Source organism: Notolabrus celidotus, chromosome 1 (genome assembly GCF_009762535.1).
Source record: "Notolabrus celidotus isolate fNotCel1 chromosome 1, fNotCel1.pri, whole genome shotgun sequence".
In the NCBI taxonomy this organism is placed as follows: domain Eukaryota; kingdom Metazoa; phylum Chordata; class Actinopteri; order Labriformes; family Labridae; genus Notolabrus; species Notolabrus celidotus.
Window position 1 is genome coordinate 3002628 of NC_048272.1, and position 12333 is coordinate 3014960.

Here is a 12333-nt window from a genome sequence, read left to right on the forward strand (position 1 = left end):
TCACAAGTTGCACTGTAATTGAAAGCATTGCCTTATGCTAAATACTGGGTCAGTGTATCTGCTAATAAGCTCTTTCACAACACATTGCTACAGCAACGGATTAGTTCAGTGTGGTTTTCAGGATCTGATGCTAGAGATCACATGGACCTTTGACCGTATGTGAACTGAAAACTGCTGTTTTGCATCTTGCATGGCCTATCTGATTGGAGCCTGCTCTGTACTCTACCTGCTCTTTATACTTGCATTGTAAAAGTTATTGGAAATGACTGACAATAAAACACTTCAAAGGAGTTTCACATTATTAAGATTTATTAGGAAACAGCTGGGCTTTAGACAGTATTAAAACAATAAATCACTGTTACTGGGCTAAACTAATTCCATGCAGGGAGAATGTCTATACTGCAGCATGCAATTGTGCTGCATGGTGAAGTTAAAATGATATGTATACAGCATTGTGTTACACTTATAAGTGGTTATAATGGCCCAGTATCTGCTAAAGCTACTATTACAAGCTCAAGTGAAAACAAGAATTAAGATTTAAGAGAGAGGGAAGATGTTATGCCTTAAAACAAACACGATAAACTGCTGTTTCATGGCATCCTATGAATCTAATAATATCCAAGTCTGCTTTCTTTCGACAAGCTTTGGTCATGTTTTAATGATATAATGTGCCAGGAAGTGAAACCAATATATAACAGGAACCAGAATGAAAGAGAATCACCATCTGAACTCAATCAAACAGTTGAAATATCAGTGAAACCTTTCATTACTGCTATAACCCTGCTGTGTTAAATACTTGACTCTGATTGGTCAAAACTCCTTAACAGTAAATTATTCTTAAAAGGCATATGCACCTCCAGGAACAGCCTGATCACACACTTGATATCAAACCAGTGGACAGATAAGCGTATGACACATTTCACCTCTGCCTGTTGACACCAAGCGGCAACCTCCGGTCTCAAAGTATCTCTCCTCCGTTTTTCATTCCCTGCACACATGTGAGCTAACAAGGAGCTTAGGAGGGAGGCATGCTAGTTGTTGGCTGTCTTAATAAACACAAAGGTCGGTTTTACTCCCCACGTCTGCAGATTTGAAGATCTAGTGGATGATTTTTATTTTTCATGGAACAGTGCTAGCGCTAGTTAGCATAGCCACATAGCTACATGTTCGTCGCTGTGTACCAAGACACACGTCGACATGCTGACAAATAAAACAACAAGAAACACTAAATCTGTGACCAATGGTTCAGAAAGGTCCTGCTGCAGGCGCCTCTCCATCAGGATCAGATTCTGGATCAGATTCAGAGGGTTAAGGTAACGCTAGTATGTGAGCAGCCATGTCTATGCATGCAACATTTAAACATTAGATCAACGTGCTGGACAGCCGAGGGTACATCCACTTCCTGAGGGGGCGTGGTCAGAGAGCTCATTCTCATTTAAAGGCACAGACACAGAAAACAGCCTGTTCTGAGCAGGGCTGAAAAAGAAGGGTTTACAGGCAGACCAAAATCTGATTTCAAAGTGTTTTTTTGAGCAATAAACTTTAAAGACATGTTTTGGGGACCTCTTAGACCAATATATTTTGATGAAAAAGAGCGTAATAGGTCACCTTTAAGATCACAAGTTTTTGCCCAAATAAGGACATGACTGACTTGACTCCCAGACAGGAACACATAGCTGTTGGCTAGGAGGCTCAAACCCCACCTCTTCCACATTTCCAATAAGGCTGCCGCCGTTGATAGGCTTCAAAACAGCTCAGGAACAGATGGGTGACGTCACGGATACTACATCCATTATTTATACAGTCTATGGTTGACACTGACAAAACTGTTAGCATGCTAAATCAGCAAATATGCTAGTCTCAGGCTGGTCCTGAGCATCAAGAATCAATGACAGTTACTGGGCACAGATGTGAGAGCAGCTTGAGGAGCTGCTCTGCTTAGTGATGGGGGTCCTGCTCACCTTGTCAGGATTCTGTTTTGCATAACCACCCGGTCATTATACATTTCCCCTGACATATCTGACTTTCAATACACTATTAAGGCGAACTATGCCAAAACATAAATTAATGTCACATTGTCACAAAATAAATGAGAAACATCATCCCAGCTTTAAATGTTTTTATTGGAAATGATGAAGCTAAATTTGTTCCTTCTCACATCCCTGTGGTGATCAACTGATGATAAAAGTCTTGTTCAAACATCTGGTTTATCCACAGCCTGGACCTGATCTTCAGTTTGGGCTCAGCTTTAAACAGTTCAGTCTGTGTCAGTTTTAGAAAACAGCCCACAGTGATGCCTTGTAATGTGTAATGCTGTGCATTTTGATCCTGAATGTAAACGACCATTTAGCATTTTCCCTCTAACGTGAATCACTGGGCCACCACCTGACCTCAGGAGAGACCCCATTCCCAGCATGCACTGTGTGACCTTAGGAGAAACTGGCAACATATCAGTGTTTACCTTGTGATAGCTGAAGGGGTCAGAGAGAGAGTTAGCTGATAGTCAACCTGGTGCTTGCGGTACAATCACCATGACGATCACCGGTGTGCAGAGGGTTTCATGTCACATGGAAGAAGAGACACTGCCGGCTCGAGCAAATAGAGGAACTGTGTTGCTGTTTTTGGTTGCAGCGAAAATGTTGTGCAATTGTGCGAGGCAGACAAGCAGGAAAGGAAACAGACAGCAGAAAGAAGTTATAGACACACGTGTGTCCGCATGATCGTCGTTAACTTTAGAATGAAACATGAAGGGGCTTTTCAAAACCAGGCTGGAGGTGGACTCTTGTCTTTTCCTTGACATCATTGTTTTTACTCGGTTAGTCATCTGACCATCTGACCAGTGACAGCTTGTACCAGCATATCACATCACTGCTGATGACTCATCTCATCAGACCATACTTTCCCACACAAACACACACACACATGCACACGCACACACTCGAGTTATACACACGCACCTCCCCATAGACACCACCCCACCCTGTCCCCCTCTGTCAAAGACTTTCTCTGTCTGTCTGACCTTATGTATGCTTGGGTCACTGTTCTACTTTTCCTGACCCCCCATTAGTGTGTGTGTGCGTGTGTGTGTGTGTGTGTGTGTGTGTGTGTGTGTGTGTGTGTGTGTGTGTGTGGTAAATGCCTCGCAGCTCTTTGCTGTCTCTATCCAGTTAAAGCTGCTCTTAACAGCACAAAGACCATCTTTCATCCACTTACACTCACTCATAATCCATTTTACCCACTAGATCATCCATGGATCATCCATAACACATACTGTACACACACACACACACACACACACACACACACACTCACACATTGTGCACAGTGTGCACACACACTCTTAAAAGGCTTGTGTTGTGTTGTGAGCAGGGCATTGAGAGGGTATTTGTGTAGTGGCTCTATGGGCACTTGAAGCAAAGACAAAGAAACAGTATTGAGCCATTAGACTGTTAGTGGAATCATTCCAGTCTTTCAATCTTTCTTTTTCTCTTCCATCTCTTCTTTTTCCCTTTTATTCCTCTGTGCGACAGCTGTGCCTGTGGGGGAGTCTTGCCTCCTCCTGCTGGGTTTTGTACCCTGGCTGAATCCCCTGCTTGGGCTGGCCTGCTGACCCTGTGTGTGTGTGTGTGTGTGTGTCTGTGTGTGTGTGTGTGTGTGTAAGAATAAGAAAGCGAGGGATGCTGTTTTGTGAAATAAATCTGTCTGGGCATTAAATCTCTCCCGGCCTCTTATCCCAAAGCCTTGTGTCATCTTCCTGAAAAGACTAAAAAGAGTGGTTTTTTTTAAGCATGCCTGTCTCTTCACTGTAAATGAAGTTGGCCTGTGTGTGCATGTGTGTGTGCGTGTGTGTGTGTGAGAACATCTATCAGCAGGATAAAAAGGGGGAATTAGAAGATGAAAGAGACTTAATGATAGTAATTTATCTAAAAAGATGCTCCAAGGTCCGTGAATACATTTGAAACCCTCTGTTTCTCTTTGTGTGGTGCAGGAAGGAGCAGAGCATTTTATCTCCTGTGAACTGCTGGAACCTGCTGCTGCTGCAGGTGAAGAGGGAGAGCCGCGACCACGCCACTCTGTCCGACCTCTACCTCAACAACATCATCCCCCGCTTCGCTCAGATCAGCGAGGACTCAGGACGCCTCTTCAAGAAGGTAAGACACACACACACACACACATACAGTCGAACTCTGAAACAGTTTTATTTGTCATATTTCTTTAAAAAAACATGGCTTTTATGTACTGATGGTTGATACAGATTGTAGGAACCTGCTCCTCAGAGTTGATCTGTGACTACCTAGACCAGGGGTGTCAAACTCATTTCAGTTCAGGGGCCACATACTGCCCAAATAGATCTAAAGTGGGCCAGACCAGTAAAATCATAAAATAATAACCTATAAATAATGAAAACTCTACATTTTTCTCTGTGTTTTAGTGCAAAAAAGACCAAATACATTCTGAAAATGTTCACATTTAATGAACAATCTTTTTACATAAGCAGCTGTTGTATTTTTCGTCATGATGAGTCTCATAGTGAGGTCGAATATTTAACTCTTTCAGCACTGAAACCTGCTGCGAACACACCAAACAAACAGGTTACCCATCCACCTGACACAGGGTGTGTAATGTTTACATCAAAAGAACAGATAGATTATAATACTGAAGAAGATAAAGTTGATTATTTTGGACCCCTCAGCACCAGAATGAACAGTTTGCTTGCTGCACAGTGTTGTATGCAGGGGTGTGGTGTTAGTGTTAGTGGATCATCTTATAGTGCTCCAAAAAAGTCTATGAATCTCAACAGGATTATGCAAACAGCAAGTCATCTATTTTCTCACTTTGAGAAAAAAGCGCTCAGTCAGCAATATGATTGTATGCAACCCCCAGAGAACAAATTTAAAATAGTAGTTACTTTAATTGAAACATTGCAAATGATAATGATAATAATAATAATTGATTGCTGTCACTCTGATGAACACTAAACCATAACAGTGTCAGACCTGTCAGATAAATACTCTCTGTAAATATACATGTAGATACACAATGCAACAATTCTCCAAGCAGAATTCCATATTTCTATTTTTGTATTATTTAACTACTATTTTTATAATGTAAAAACTACCTCTGCTACTCACCACTGCACTTTATCATATTATTTTAGCCTGTACATATTAGTCAAGCCTATTTTTTGTTTCTTGTATTTATAGATATGGTTATTGTTATTATATTTTTTATTGTAGTTCTTATTCTTATTCTTATTCTTATGCCTTGTACAAAGAGAGCACAGTTTACTAAAGTCAAATTCCTTGTGTGTTCAAGCATACCTGGCGAATAAAGCTGATTCTGATTCTGATTCTGATATCTTCTTTGTAATTTTTTTACTTTACAAAGTCGTTCAGCGGGCCGGATTGGAACCTCTGGGGGTCCGGTTTTGGCCCGCGGGCCGCATGTTTGACACCCCTGACCTAGACATTCAAATGATACCACTACAAGTAAATGTTATAGAGTTTATTTCAATGCAACATAAAATAGGACACTATTTCCAAATTGAGCATATTCATTCATAAAATATATTATTTGAAAAAACGCTTGGACCACAAGGCCTCCGTCTGTTGAAGTCAATTGTTCACATACATTTGCATGCTAATAAAAGTGCACCCAGGGTGATAACAATGGACAGGTGGTTGAAATGCTTCTTGTTTGACAGAAATAAATCTCTGTGTTCCTTGGACCATTAAAGGTACTAGCTGCCTCAATCTTTGATTATTTCTGAAAAATATTGCACTACTGGTACAATTTTTATAAGAGGACTCAATCATTTTTTGCTTCCTGTTTCACAGTGTTTTATTGATATTTCTTTATTCTCATATCTGTGTAGTTTTTTTTAGTTTGTTTCACACTGTCTGTTTTTAGGTGTTCATTGTTGACCTTCTGGCTTTTATTGCAAATTAGTTTACTTCCTTCATACTTGTCCCTTTTCAAATGAACATGAAGTCAATCAATCAATCAATCTTTATTTGTATAGCGCCAAATCACAACAAACGTTATCTCAAGACGCTTTTACAAACATAGGAGGTCTAGACCACTCTATGTCAAATTATGAACAGAGACCCAACACCAAGACAGGGTAAGACTCAGTCTGACCCCACCTTAATCCATCATGAGCATTGCACATCGCAGTATTTAGCTAGTTACAGTGGAGAGGAAAAACTTCCTTTTACAGGCAGAAACCTCCAGCAGGACCAGACTCATGTTAGACAGCCATCATGCCTCGACTGAGTTGGGTCTGGAAAGACAGATAGAGGGGAGTAAGAGAGAGAGGTGATAGTGATGAGACGAGTCGTAGAAGCTGTTGCCGCTGGAGTCCAGCACGTCCACAGCAGGAGGACGTCTACGGCAGCTCAGAGGAATCTACGAGACAATGGAGCTCAGGGACTCCAGAAAGGTCTATGGTTAGTAACTTTAATGGGACAGGCAGAGTTAAAGTAAGTGATGAAGGGGTTGGGGGAAGAGGGTGAGCTAGGATCCCAGTGTGTCAGTGTGCCAGTTCCCCCGGCAGTCTAGGCCTATAGCAGCATGACAAAAGCTGGTCCAAGCCTGATCCAGCTCTAACTATAAGCTTTATCAAAAAGGAAAGTTTTAAGTCTACTCTTAAAAGTGGAGAGGGTGTCTGCCTCCCGGACCCTGACTGGTAGATGATTCCAAAGGAGAGGGGCCTGATAACTGAAGGTTCAACCTCCCATACTACTTTTAGAGATTTTAGGTACAACTAGCAAGCCTGCATGTTGGGAGCGTAGAGTTCTAGAGGGGTAATAGGGCACTATGAGCTCTTTAAGATACGAGGGTGCCTGATTTTTAAGGGCTTTGTAGGTTAAAAGAAGGATTTTAAATTCTATTCTACATTTTATTGGGAGCCAGTGGAGAGAAGCTAACACTGGAGAGATGTGCTCCCTCTTCCTAGTTTTAGTCAGTACTCAAGCTGCGGCGTTTTGAACTAGCTGAAGAATCTTTAGAGACTTATTGGGGCAGCCTGATAAGAGGGAGTTACAGTAATCTAACCTGGAGGTAACAAGTAAAAGTAAGCCAGCTAAACATTCATCAAATATGCTGTTTAACTTGAAATGTGGCCTGATGTCCCTCCTATATTTCATTGCAGTAAGGAAGCATTGAAATGATAGGGATTTGTCAGATACCTTGTTTCACACACACAGTTCACATCACAGTTGTGTGACAATAACAGCATTTGAGCTTTCCCCTCTGAATATGAAATATGAAGGGTGGAAACTGTGTAGCTTTAAGAACTGAGGTTTAAGTTTATAATGTGTTTGTTGGAATAACATTCTGCTACATTATTGAGTGCTTGTTTACGGGCACAGTATCGACTGATGTATTTAAAAGTAGCATCACAGTTGCAGCCATAGTCTGATAAGCTGAATCTGTGTCATGTTTTGCTCTGTCCTGTCCGTGCTGCATCTTTTTCCTGTCATGTCTGATTTATTGACTTGACTGCGAGTCAGCGAAACCTCAGGGCCAGTAGAGTTTGTGTTGTATGTGGTTCATACGCAGGCAATCGTCTCGGCGCACCCTGATCTCAGCCCTGCTTGTCTGAATGAAAAAGAAGAGAGACGGCAAGAAAAATGAGATGTGAAGGAAGAGCAGAAAAGAGGGAACTGAGGATGCTGAGAGCAGAGAGAGGGGGCAAGACAAGAGGGATCACACTGAGATACAAGCAGAAATTCATCTTTAATCTACGTTTTTTTTGTAAACAAGTTGTATAATGCAAACCCTTTATCTGCTTTTGTTTGCACACATAGTAGATACTTTAAGGTAGGGTTTAAAGAAAGCCACATAAGAATACAGTGAATTTTCCTGGCAAAGGCTGCTGAATTAAAACCTGATGGGTTGTCTTTGAGCTACATTTGCAGTCTGATCTCTGGCTGTGAGAATGTACACACAATCAACAAACACAGAAGCACTCTTTCTTACATTTTTTTCTCCCTCTTTGTCGAGTCATGGGCATTGATTTCCATTTTTATCACACTGGATGTTCTTTGGCATGCGGGGTGGCTTCCATCAAGTGTGGGTCATAAACAGGCAGCACACATACACACAAAGGGAGCTCTGATGGCTAATTAAGTAGATAATTAGTCCTTATACGACATCTCCAGTCAGTGGCACGAATGCTAGTAGTGCCAGGGGCTGTGACACACACAAACACACACACACACATGCACACACCTCCTAGAGATGGACAACACTTTCATCCCAGCTAGTGTGGAAGCTCACACAGATATAACCATTGTGAGAGTTTGTCACACAGAGACAGGAAGCTGTAATGAGTCAAACTATTTCAATTAGTCCATGGTCTCAACCTGGACTGCAGACATCAGGGGTAATGAAGCAGGCTAGTAACTAGTTCCTGTTGCAGTCCTGCTGAGCCAGACATGCGACCACAGGCAAGACAAGAAGGGCAAAGGTCAAGATCCACAGTTAGATATATAGGAGGACTAAGTCATGGCTGATTGCTTTTGGATTGGCCGCGGTCTGGCTTGTTGTCACCTAATATGAGCGTCCTACAGCACTTTAAAGAGTAAGGGCGGGACAAACTCAGTTATCCTGTTACCTCAGTTTTATACTGCGCTGCCGTAAATCTCTTCTCTGACGCCGCCTTCCTCCCTCTGCAGCAATCGCCACACTCCTGACCTTCCTGCTCTCTTAAATTCTCCCACATTGAGTCATAAATATGATTTCTGTTTCCTTTTTCTCCTGCAGCATGTAAACGATTTATTTCCCTTTGCTTTTCCTTCCATTTGTCACTCGGAACAACCCTTTTACCTTAACATTTATCCCCTACAACTTCTTTTTACAGGCTTCCCTTACCTCTTCACCCTCACTACACCCCAACGCATTCTTTGCTCTCCTCCAGTTGAAGACAGACGCTCAACATTCACTGTAGAAATCTGTTCTTGCTTTTCCTTTTTGCATTCCTTCATTTAATTTATTTTTTTATCTGACTTTCTTTGCTATTTCTGTACCCCCTCTTTTATGTCTCCTTTGGCACCCCCTCTTGGCTTTCACTTACCTGTCTGCTTCAAGTTAAGCCAGTTCTTTTCTGTGAAGCTGTGTGCAACATTTATTCCTTGTTCCTTTGGAGCTAGATTAGACATCTCTTGCATCTATGGATGCAGCTATCTGATCCTGGTATCGGCTAGATCGGACTCAAAAAGCTAGATCAGATATCGGTGACAAAGGGCCGATATATAGTGCCGATCCATAAAGCAGATCTATTCATCTCAGTTCTATGCTTTTCTGTGTTTACAACAGCCATGTGTGTCTCCTACGTCAGTGGTTCTCAAAGTGAGGTCCTAGGACCCCTGGGGGTCCGCGAACCATAGCGTGGGGGTCCGTGAAATAAATATAAAACAATTCTAATACATTTTTTAAATGCTGTGTCATTAAAAACAACATATATACAGATGAGGACCATTTGCGCCAATGAAACTAGCATACTGTGCCCATTACTCCCACCCTAGTTAGCTTTGGTCCAATAGAAACTGATATGACTGTGACACTCAAATCAATCTGTCACGTATCACTCATTCACACTTCACTCCGGTCACAACTGTTCCTGCTACTACTTAGCTTTGCTTACTAGCTAGCAAGCATGGAGCCATTTCTAAATCAGTTCACATGGTCAAGTGATGCTAAGCCCAAGCTAGCTAAATTAAGACTATATGACGACAGGTATATAGAGTTTGTTTTTTATTGAGAACAGTGACAGGAGACCAAAATGCGTCATGTGTCTTCAGGTGCTAGCGAACGAAGCTATGAAGCCAGCCAAGCTAAATTGACATCTGAAACACAGCTGGTGAAGTGTTTTCTGTTTATCACTGTGGAACAGATCTGAAGTATTTAGATTGAGAAGTTTTACAATACAAATAGTTCCAAGGGCATCTAAGAGTGAGAATGGTAGGAAGCTTCTGCTTAATCTATGTTACAATTATGAGGGGACCTTGGAAAATGCTCTCACCTGTAAGGGGTCCCTGGCCCCAAAAAGTTTGAGAACCCCTGTCCTACGTCATCAGCGCTGGCCAGTCTGGAAGATAACTACAGAGACTCTGCAGTTTAGGTGCATGCTTCTTTTGCTAACAACTCCGCCGGAAACCAGCAACATGTGCAGCGGATGGCAGTCACGCTGAAAATTATAATGGGAGCCCAAAGGAGGAAGTTTACATCAGCTGTAGCCGACTGCAAAAAAGGAAGAAACCTTCTATTAATGGATTCAAAGTGTGAAAACACGGACAGGTTATTGGATTTAATTGTTCCAGATCCTTGAAATGAAGGGATTCCACCCTCTGGTTTAGCACTTGGAACCCAGGTACAGTTCACTATCAAGTCAGAAAAGCCTGAAGTTGCAAAAACATGATTCTCTATCCTCACATTAAGGAATAAAGACTGTTAAATCAATACCAGGATTGGATCGGCTTAAATGGTTGAAAGAGTCCTTTAACTTTGATGTCACTTATAAGATCAGCTGTGAATGCATCATTGTGTGTGTTTATGTACACTTCTGTAGGAATGTGCGCCTCAGGAGTGGACTGATTTATGTGTTTGGTGTTTTTTGATTTTTAGTACAGGTTAAAAATGAACACAATGAGTAAGGACAAATGAATATGACACCTTTATTTAACCAGATGAGTCCCATTGAGATCAAGACCTCATTTACAAGAGCGACCTGGCCAAGAGGTCAGCAGCACACGTCAAAATAAATAGCACAGCTCAACAACATGCACAACTCGACAACATAACACCTCACTGGAATGAAGAGAAAAAACAATTAATGCCAAAACAGCAGATGACACAAAATAAATCATTTAATTATTGAACTAATTTAGAAAATGCTGCTATCACATTAACTAGTTTGTTCAAATGGGGAGTGTATACTGGGTTTTGTTTAATCTCACATTTTAATGAAGTAAATGTTTCCCATTTCATAAAGCTCATTATGTATTTGGCTGCTTCATAACAATTAGTGTCTATAGTTTTTCTATAGGGAAATGACTTGGCACTACATTTTCTTTCAAAAGATAAACTCAGATGGTGTTTTCTTTTTGTTCTCTGTGTTAGTGTGAAGATCATCATTCACTAGAGTCTCTCAGCACCTATGTCTGCACCGGTTGAGCCTCTACTTCTCCTGTCCTTCCTCTTCTGTCTCTTTTCTATCTTTTGCAGCTTCATCATCCCGCCCTCCGTCTTTCCTCTGCCGTCCTCTCTCCCTCTCTTGTCTTGCTCTTTTCCCCTCCCTGCCAACACGTAAAGATTGGTATCTATAGCTCCCTCCTTAAACTCCACATCCGTCGATTCCATTACTGTCCCGCTCGTTTATCTGTGCCAGCGACTCCTCCACTCCTATTAGCCTGAAAATCTAGTCTTGACGGATGGATCTGACTGAGTGGGTTTTGCTGTCTTTACTTGACAGAGAGGACCGCTTAGATGGACGGGTGATAGACCCCGCAAGTAATGACTCTGAGCTAATGGTTGAGACTCTTTATTCACATTAATCTTTTTTTTTTCTCTCTCTGTCTCTTTAGAGCAAAGAGGTCTGTGTACAGCTGCAAGAGGACCTGATGAAAGTTCTTAATGAGCTTTACACGGTAAGAGAAACCACTGACATTGCAGCCACATTATGTGGCTCCATAATTATGTGTTGTGAACTTTTGCACCTTGTCGAGATCATTGCACCTTTGGCGTCAGGGTTAGCAGTCTAGTCCTCACAGGAGTGGGGAAATGTAAAAAAAAATGTGCCCTTCACTTTCTAACCATAAATCAAGAGAACATTACTGCAGAGACAATATTATGAAAAGTATATAACCATGCACATGTGTTATACATAAACTTAACGAAATGTAATCTGACAACTGGAAATCATAGAGAAAGTGTTGTAGACAAATAAAAAACCTTACATGGAGATTAGGGAGGCAATTTGGAAACAATGATTTGAGGATTAAGGATTATCAGCCACAGTAGCAGCTTTACTCAATATAATAGCTGTCACTCAACCCGTTCACTTTGCTCACACATACACATTTAAACTCTTGGATGGATTGCCTTAAGACTTTGTTTCCTGTTCCCAAGAGGATGAATCACTCATCTTATCTTATCAACAGCTCTTGTTGCCTTAAATCTCTCCGAGTAGGTTCACATTTAAATGTATGGTTTTAATGCCCTGAAACTGCTGGTATTATTTCCATGGGATTTGATGCACATATATATTAAAAAAATGTCAACTTTATTTTTGAAGTTTTGGGTTTATGCAACATAAAAACATGAACACAC

General features: G+C 41.4%; 1 protein-coding gene across 2 annotated transcripts in view; it reads left to right on the top strand.

Annotated features, from left to right (window-relative positions):
- srgap2 (SLIT-ROBO Rho GTPase activating protein 2) overlaps positions 1-12333 on the top strand; it is a 96038-nt gene that overhangs the window by 56804 nt on the left and 26901 nt on the right. For both annotated transcript variants that reach the window (XM_034681211.1, XM_034681219.1), the window contains exons 3-4: positions 3989-4151; positions 11589-11651. In XM_034681211.1, the coding sequence (XP_034537102.1) occupies positions 3989-4151; positions 11589-11651 (226 nt within the window). The remainder of the gene's footprint in view (positions 1-3988; positions 4152-11588; positions 11652-12333) is intronic.